The sequence below is a fragment of the Lactuca sativa genome, chromosome 4 (assembly GCF_002870075.4).
Source record: "Lactuca sativa cultivar Salinas chromosome 4, Lsat_Salinas_v11, whole genome shotgun sequence".
Classification (NCBI taxonomy): Eukaryota; Viridiplantae; Streptophyta; class Magnoliopsida; order Asterales; family Asteraceae; genus Lactuca; species Lactuca sativa.
Window position 1 is genome coordinate 284,385,355 of NC_056626.2, and position 8,555 is coordinate 284,393,909.

General features: G+C 32.8%; 1 protein-coding gene across 2 annotated transcripts; it reads left to right on the forward strand.

Annotated features, from left to right (window-relative positions):
* Nucleotides 1–899: 899 nt before the first annotated feature.
* On the forward strand, nucleotides 900–4,686 carry LOC111921562 (V-type proton ATPase subunit B 2). Of its 2 annotated transcripts, none has more exons than XM_023917141.3 (15): nucleotides 900–1,052; nucleotides 1,631–1,694; nucleotides 1,795–1,850; nucleotides 2,006–2,104; nucleotides 2,195–2,254; nucleotides 2,330–2,441; nucleotides 2,545–2,753; nucleotides 2,878–3,009; nucleotides 3,098–3,235; nucleotides 3,315–3,465; nucleotides 3,567–3,649; nucleotides 3,735–3,782; nucleotides 3,883–3,936; nucleotides 4,084–4,167; nucleotides 4,272–4,686. In XM_023917141.3, exons 2-15 carry the CDS (start codon nucleotides 1,637–1,639, stop codon nucleotides 4,455–4,457), a joined length of 1,470 nt encoding a protein of 489 aa, XP_023772909.1. In that variant the 5' UTR covers nucleotides 900–1,052; nucleotides 1,631–1,636; the 3' UTR covers nucleotides 4,458–4,686. The 2 variants fall into 2 exon arrangements, with proteins under 2 accessions (XP_023772909.1, XP_023772908.1); XM_023917140.3 differs by having other exon boundaries at nucleotides 918–1,075.
* Nucleotides 4,687–8,555: the final 3,869 nt, after the last annotated feature.

Sequence of the window (8,555 nt, forward strand, 5' to 3'; positions counted from 1 at the left end):
TTTTCGGAACTTGAATTAACTAAAAAAAATAAAAAAAAATTAAAAAAAATAAAAAAAAAATTCTATTTTTTTTGAAAAATACGTGAAATATTCTAAATAGAATATTACACTGTACATATTCTAAAAATAATTTTAAAATGCAAAATAAATGGAAAAATCAAAAAAAAAAAAATTTAAATATTATTTTCGGAACATGAATTAACTAAAAAAAAATAAAAAAAAATAAAAAATAAATAAACAAATGCGTCTCACGGTCTCACAAAATATAAGTGGTCTCAAATGAACCTAACCCTATATATATATATATATATATATATATATATATATATATATATATATATATATATATATATATATAAAAGTAGATTAATATTATAGATACAAAAACGATATGTTTCCCTCGGATATCTCATGAGATGACAAAATGAGAAATAATAATTGTGATGAGGAGCTAGAGATGTCAAAGGGGAGGAAGAAGTGTTTAGGGATTTTGGTAGTGTTGGAAGAAAGGAATGGGGTGGGGTGGGTGTCTTTTTTTTTTTTTTTTTTTTTAATAATTGTTTTTTTTAAAAGAAATTAAAATGTCAATGTGGCTAAAGCTCTATTCATGTAAGATTTGAAAAGCATACGGACCAATTGCATAAAAAAAAATTAAAATAGACTAAACTTGTAACTTTTGCTAAATCATAAGGACCATTTATATAATTTTGTATTTCAAAAATAGATATAGAGTTTTTATTTAATAAATATTTGGTGGAAAAAAAAAAAAACACATGAAATCCGGAATAGCTTGCTTGTTCACGAGTCGATCGTTATTTTATTTCGGTAAAATGTAAAAAACTAAAAATAATAGGTCAAATAGATTTATTCTTAAACAAAATATGGTCATTTTTGTAATTTCCTCCTTCGTGTAGCGTGATTTGTTTTCAACACAACTAAAACATTTTTATTATCTATTCAAGATTTCAGACAGACGTGCTCCCTCCCAGTCACATGAATCCCTCTTTGATCTAAAGCACAGAAACAATCAAACCCCCATCGGATCTAACAAGGTGAACTACCGAAGAAACAACAAGTAAACTTTACTGCTGCGATTTTCTTTTTTATTGTTCCTCGTCATAATATTGTTATATTGCATTCTATCAATCCGTAGTGGCATCCAGATCCATCTAATCATTTGATCTCTGTGGGTTTATGTATTTTATTATGTGAATTCCGTTTATTGATTGTGAATAATCAAAATTTAGGTCTCCGTGTTTTAATCTTGATTTTTCTATGATCGGATCAATCAATCAGTGTTCAGTGTCGTATTCCAAAAATTAGATCAAACTGTCGATGTAAATCTAAATCATCGAATTATCGTATATAAAAGTCACTCTCATGGTCTTGTTCTCTCTCTGGAATCAGTTTTCGCTTTTTGTTTATCTGATTGATCAGTCAATCTGCAAATCGCTTAATTTATGTTCCTCGGGCAGTTAAAGGTTAAACCCGTATTTTAGACTAAAAATGGTGTGGCGCAAAATCTATGCATAGTTGTTGTACTCTAGTATCATTAACTGAACCTTGTCAAGTGCCCAATCTTAAACTTTTTCTTTGAAGTAATCTCTTTGCATGTTTTTATGTTTCTTAGTTGAATATGGGAGTTGCACAAAAAAGTAATGGCATGGAGGAGGCAACACTTGAGATTGGAATGGGTAAGCTTGCATTATAATGGCAACATACCTGACTTTTTCTTCAAGTACAATTATTATTATATGCCTTAGATGATGTCTCAACTTTCTAATGTTTCTACAGAATATAGAACTGTCTCTGGAGTTGCTGGACCTCTGGTCATCCTTGATAAAGTGAAGGTTGGTTTCTGTGTTTTTTTTTTATACTCATCATTGTTCTCTTTATATTACTAAAATTTCAGTTGAAATTATGATTATTAAACCAATATGAGAGTGTTTATACGGGTAAGCCATGTGATTAAGTGATAGTTGCATTTCTGTTTCTATATTTACAGGGACCAAAGTATCAAGAAATTGTGAATATCCGTTTAGGAGATGGATCAACTAGACGTGGTCAAGTCTTGGAAGTTGATGGAGAAAAGGCTGTTGTTCAGGTATGTTGGACTTGACATCGCATCATTTACAATTTATTGTTTTCTTGTTAAATTCCCACTTAATGCATATTTCATTGTTATCTTGAGCAGGTTTTTGAAGGAACATCTGGAATTGACAATAAATTCACCACTGTTCAGTTCACTGGGGAGGTACATTAAATCAGTTGTTGATGAAAAAAATGCATTTTGTTCTTTTTATTAATAAAGTGATTCTGAGATGTGCAGGTTTTGAAAACTCCTGTTTCCATGGATATGCTTGGGCGTATATTTAATGGCTCTGGGAAACCAATTGATAATGGTCCTCCTATTTTGCCAGAGGCCTACCTCGATATTTCTGGTAACATTTTTTTTTTGGGGGTAAAAATTCCATTGGTGTGTGTAAACTGTAAAGTAAACTAGGGTTGGTTGTTGAATTTATGAACATTTTTATATTGTTTCAGGAAGTTCTATCAATCCTAGCGAGAGAACATATCCAGAAGAAATGATACAGACTGGTATCTCAACAATTGATGTGATGAATTCAATTGCTAGAGGACAAAAGATTCCTCTGTTTTCTGCTGCTGGACTTCCCCACAATGAAATAGCTGCACAAATCTGTCGTCAAGCTGGTTTGGTCAAACGCTTGGAGAAAACACAAAATTTGCTCGAGGTAATACTTACTTGCAAATATTATGAAAAAGACATGAATACCCTCCTCATCCTCATCAGCAAAAAATAAAATAGCATTTTCATTCGACATTTGATTCCACTGTTTTGGGGTGTTACAATTACAGGGTGGGGGAGAAGAGGACAACTTTGCTATTGTGTTTGCAGCGATGGGAGTGAACATGGAAACTGCACAATTCTTCAAACGTGATTTTGAGGAAAACGGATCAATGGAGAGAGTGACTCTTTTTTTGAACCTGGTAGGTAACTATTTGTTAATTTGTAATCACAGGATAAGATTGATTTTTTTTAATTGTTTTGCATTTACATTTACATTTACATTTACAGGCGAATGATCCTACGATTGAGCGTATCATTACTCCCCGTATTGCTCTTACCACAGCCGAATATTTGGCGTATGAATGCGGGAAACATGTTCTTGTTATCTTAACTGACATGAGTTCCTATGCTGATGCCCTTCGAGAGGTATTATTTTTGCAATTCATTTAGGTGTTCTTAAAGCATTTAATGACCATTATACCCTTGTTGTGTCTGTCAATTGCAGGTCTCTGCTGCTAGAGAGGAAGTACCTGGTAGGCGAGGGTATCCTGGGTATATGTATACCGATTTGGCAACAATATACGAGCGTGCTGGACGTATTGAAGGCCGAAAAGGCTCCATCACTCAAATCCCAATTCTGACTATGCCCAATGATGGTCCTAATTTCTTCTTCTTATTGTTATTTTGACCTTTTTAGCCTTTGTTTGTTTGTTTTTCACCTCTCACTGGTTTCTTTAAACTTTTTGGTCATCATTAGATATTACACATCCCACCCCGGATCTTACGGGTTACATTACTGAGGGACAGATATACATTGACCGACAGCTCCATAACAGACAGGTCGGTCAGATACTAAACTTAATTTTCTGTTACTGCAGTTGTTTTTTAAGATTAAAATTTACTTGTTTGTAAATTGTATCTGTAGATTTACCCACCTATCAATGTGCTTCCATCCCTATCTCGATTGATGAAGGTAAGGTCAAAGTTTTTACCTCTTATCTTCTTACTTAAGAATTTAATTTATTTTATAGTATACAAGAGGATTCTATTAAATCAAGTTTGTATTCTTGTAGAGTGCTATTGGTGAGGGTATGACTCGTCGAGACCATTCTGATGTCTCTAACCAGGTGAAATTTCTCTCACTCTTTGTTATGTATGTAATGTATACAAACCACCCCCTACAGTTGGAATACAATTCCATTCCAATCCTGCATTTGGTTTGCTACTTCAATTTGTATTTGTATTAATCGTTTGTTACTTTTATGTATATTCAGCTATATGCAAATTATGCCATTGGAAAAGACGTCCAGGCGATGAAAGCAGTGGTTGGAGAAGAGGCTCTCTCTTCTGAGGATTTGGTCTCTCTCTCTCTCTCTCACACACACACATTCACGTTTAGATAATATAGTCAGTGATTATATATATAGAATTATAACAAATTGTTTGTATAAATGGAACACAGCTATATTTGGAGTTTCTGGACAAATTTGAGAGGAAATTTGTGGCTCAAGGGGCATACGACACCCGAAACATCTTCCAGTCGCTTGATTTAGCGTGGACACTTCTACGGATCTTCCCCCGTGAACTTCTTCACCGTATTCCCGCCAAAACCCTTGATGCCTTCTACAGCCGTGAGGCATCCAATTGAAACACACAGGTTTTTGTATCATAGTCAATCTTTCAAGTTTTCCTTTGCCTTGTTTTTTTTTTCTAATAAGGGTTGTGTCTCTATTTGAAGTTATTGAATGCCCAAGATTTGTTCTTTTCTATAAGAGGCAATTACATTATATTTGTGGATGGAAACATACTTTGAACAAGTGACAGATTGGTCCTGAGTTCTTGAATGGTTTGGTTCATGATATTGGTTTTGACTACAAGATAGCCTTGTACTTTGTTTATCATATCTTGGTTTGGGCCTGAAACATCAAAAAAGGATGGGACGAAAATGTGCTATTGGTCCCTTGTCTGTGCAAAAAATACATGAATGCGTTTTCAATCCAATCCCCCAAGTGCCCTTTTACCAAAGCTACTACAATGGTTAACCCCCAACCACTAGTAGTAGTACTACACAAAATCTATCACTATAGTCAACATCTAACTAATGATACTACAATTATTATGTCTATCACAACAGCCCACATCCAACTTGTGATACTACAACTACCACGTCTATCACACAGTACACATCCGACATGATACTATGCCACCACGTCTATCACAAAAATCCACATCCGACATATGATATACTATGCCACCACGTTTATCACAAAAGTCCACATCCAACGTGATACTATGATACAATGTCTTTCACACGGTCCACATCCAACCTTGTGATAATATACTACCACGTTTATCACAACAGTCCACATCCGACATGTGATACTACGCTACCATGTTTTACAACACTATACATCTGAATTGTGATACAACACTACAATGTTTATCACACAATCTACACCCGACTTGTAATACTATGCTACAACATCTATCACACAGACTGCATCCGGCCTATGATACCACATCACCATGTCTAGCACACATTTCACATATGACTTGTGATACTATGCTACCATGTTTATCATACAATCCACATACGACTTGTGATACTACAACTACCATACTATATAATTAATGTATTCTACTATCACTAGGTACTTGTCTTACGACTCATCTATATGCAATGAGTAGTATCCCTAACTACCATATTAGGTGATGTCACAAAAAATCACCCAATGTATATCTATTTCCATCTATATTGGTGATATCCATCCATCCATTTCTCATTTTGTTGTCTCTATATGGGATACTAAAATCCAATCTATTCATCGTTTTTGGTCTCTCGTATCATCCTTTAGTATCCATAATCGACAACATATTGCAACTTTATAACCCTACCGTCTGTTACATCATAAAATATCAAACATAACTGTTTATTACTCCCGTGTTAGCTGGACATAACTATTTGCTACACCAAGCTTCTTGAAATGGTATTTCGAAATATTATATATATATATATATATATATATATATATATATATATATATATATATTAGAACTCCATTAATCAGTTCCCATATATTTGTCATGTGTATATTCTAATAAGAAAACATGGTTCTGCCCAGTTGGTTATTCGCGTCGTGAACATTCAACCATTATGCCGTGAAGGCGACGAACATAGAACTGTCGGTTCTGATTTCATTCAGCCCTTAAACTTCTTAATAACTTCTACATTCAGTCAATATAACGACTTTCGACATGTTAGAGTCACTTAATCTATCATTCTATGATCTTAATCCATATATGCAAGAGATTACCACATTGGGCTCATCATAAAAACTACATGCATGTATGATCTTAAGGTTATAGTGGTTGTTATAATACCTATGAGGCTATGAACATAATCTCCATCTAACATTTTCATAATTATCTCTTCGATTCAACAAAACCACAACATTTCACCATAAAATCAAGAGCTAGATGCTATGATTATGAGTTCTTACCTTGATTTAAAGGAATAATGCACATGCACTTGAAATCCCCTTGCTACAAGCCTTATTCTAGCTCTAATAGGTGTAATTTCACCTTAATGTGTGTATTTTTTTTAGAGAAATCATAAATGACAAAACGTTACTCGTTTTTTTTTTTTTTTTTTTTTTTTTTTTAAGTTGGCAGCGTGGTCGCACCGTGACTTTGCGTTCCCGCATAGATTCTTACCTCAACTTCAAACAACCATAACTACTTCATAAGAACTCGAAATTTGACATTCTTTATATTCATGCATTTGTATTTGAGTCTACAACTTTCTTTCACAATATTTACGCTAAAAATGATTATATTTTTATTTATACTTCCATATACCAAAGAGTATACATTATCCATCTTCAAAACAACACGCAATATATGCTTTGCATTCACCATTATAGCAACCTACTTTCACGCTTCAACCCTTACCATTTTCTCATGGGTATTTCCTAGGCTCATTATTCGCAGACACATCCTAATAGTTATAGTACGTGCACACACGGTTAATAATACATCCTTACCAAAATGGGTATAAGAGTCCTTATATGGCCCCCATTAAGTCCCTTCGTGTGTGTTCCATATAAGACAATATCGTTTTGTTCATAGTTTGAAAAATAAACCCTTATAAAAGGTGAAAGCATGTTGTTATAATGCTTGATCTAGCAATAAGGATATTAGAAAATGTAACATACCTAAAATTTTTAATTTTAAGTGTTCGCATTAAATTTTGATGTAAAAGGGTAATATGTTCCAACTGACAAAAATTTATGAAATGGTTTGGTTATTACCTTATTATACGATTGAGGGACTAATATTATAAAAGCTCTAAATTTATAACGTCTAATTGAAAAAAAACCCTAATATTTTTTTTATTATTGTTATGGCCACAACTTTCTTGTAGAATTATCGCTATATCCCATTTAACGAGTTTCATGGTTAATTTTTTTGCAAAATCAGTCCTAAAAAGTTCAAAATTGGCCCTTGAGGTTTGCAAAAAATTACACCACATGATTTTTTAACATTATTTTTCGTTTTTTTGTATACTTTATTTATTTTCGGATGTTTTTATAAATATATATACATTTTTTATTTTCTTTTTTATATATACTTTATCTATTTTTATTTTTTTTAACTTTATCTTTCAACAATTTGTTTTTTTTTACCTTTTGTTTTCTATTTTTAGTGTATATATAGAGTATATTAGAGTTTTTTTTAGTTTTTTTCATTTTTCTTTTGGAATTTATTTTTCTTATTTGTTTTCCAATTATTTGTTTTTATTTTTTTTGTATTTTTAAGTTTTTTATTGACATTTTTCAAAAAATGTTAAATGTATTAATATATTAGAGTATATTATAATTTTGATAATTTATAGTTTTTGTAATTTTTTATTTTTATTCAAGTAAATAAATAGTTATGTTATATTTGTAATTTCGGTCCAACTTATTTTCTTTTTATTCTTTTTTTCTTTAGTGCTATTATATTTACGTTACGAAAAAATGAAAATTAAAAAAAAAGTTAGCTTGTTTATTGAGAATTTGTGTTTCAATGTGTTACATAACTTGCAAATTAAATCATATTTTTATAAGTGATACCAATACTTGTAACACCCCGACTCTTAGGTATTAATTTTATGGCTTTAATTTTCACAATTTGCAAGGTCTACTCGACGAGTTGGATGCCCTAACTCGCCGAGTAGAAGCAGGATCGACCACGTGTTTAAGTGACCTAGTCGCCAAGTCCAAGATATGACTCGATGAGTAGGAGCTGGAGGATAAAACCCTAATTTCCGGGGTTTTGCACCCTATTTAAAGGGTCATTAGCCTCCCTTACAACCTCTTGAGAGTCTAGAAACCCTAATCCATGTGTGTACTCCATTTTTGTGTGATTTAAGCTTTGGGAGGTGGATCTTAGTGAGAGGAGCTTGAAGATCAAGCAGCTTGAAGCAAGAAACGTGTGTGGATCTAAAATCTCCTTCAGTTTAGCATCATTTGAAGGTATCAAGTCGTTACCTTGACCTTCTTTCCTTCTAGATCTCATCTTGTTGAAGATTAAGGCTTTTCTAGCATGTTATGTAGCCATTCTTGAGTATGAGCTAGGACCTGAAGTTGCAACTCCAGATATGAGCTCATCATGGTCTTTAAGTCCATAAAGTTTCCAGCTTTAGCAAGTATGAACCCTTCCTTATGAGTTAAACCCCATTCCAAGCATGGATTTGATATTCTAA

What these genes read in the sequence shown, in the direction of transcription:
- LOC111921562 (XM_023917141.3), top strand. Translation starts at nt 1,637, where the DNA reads ATGGGAGTTGCACAAAAAAGTAATGGCATGGAGGAGGCAACACTTGAG. An exon ending in AACACTTGAGATTGGAATGG is followed by an intron (nt 1,695 to 1,794) that starts GTAAGCTTGCAT and finishes ATGTTTCTACAG; the next exon opens with AATATAGAACTGTCTCTGGA. An exon ending in GGCCTACCTCGATATTTCTG is followed by an intron (nt 2,442 to 2,544) that starts GTAACATTTTTT and finishes ATATTGTTTCAG; the next exon opens with GAAGTTCTATCAATCCTAGC.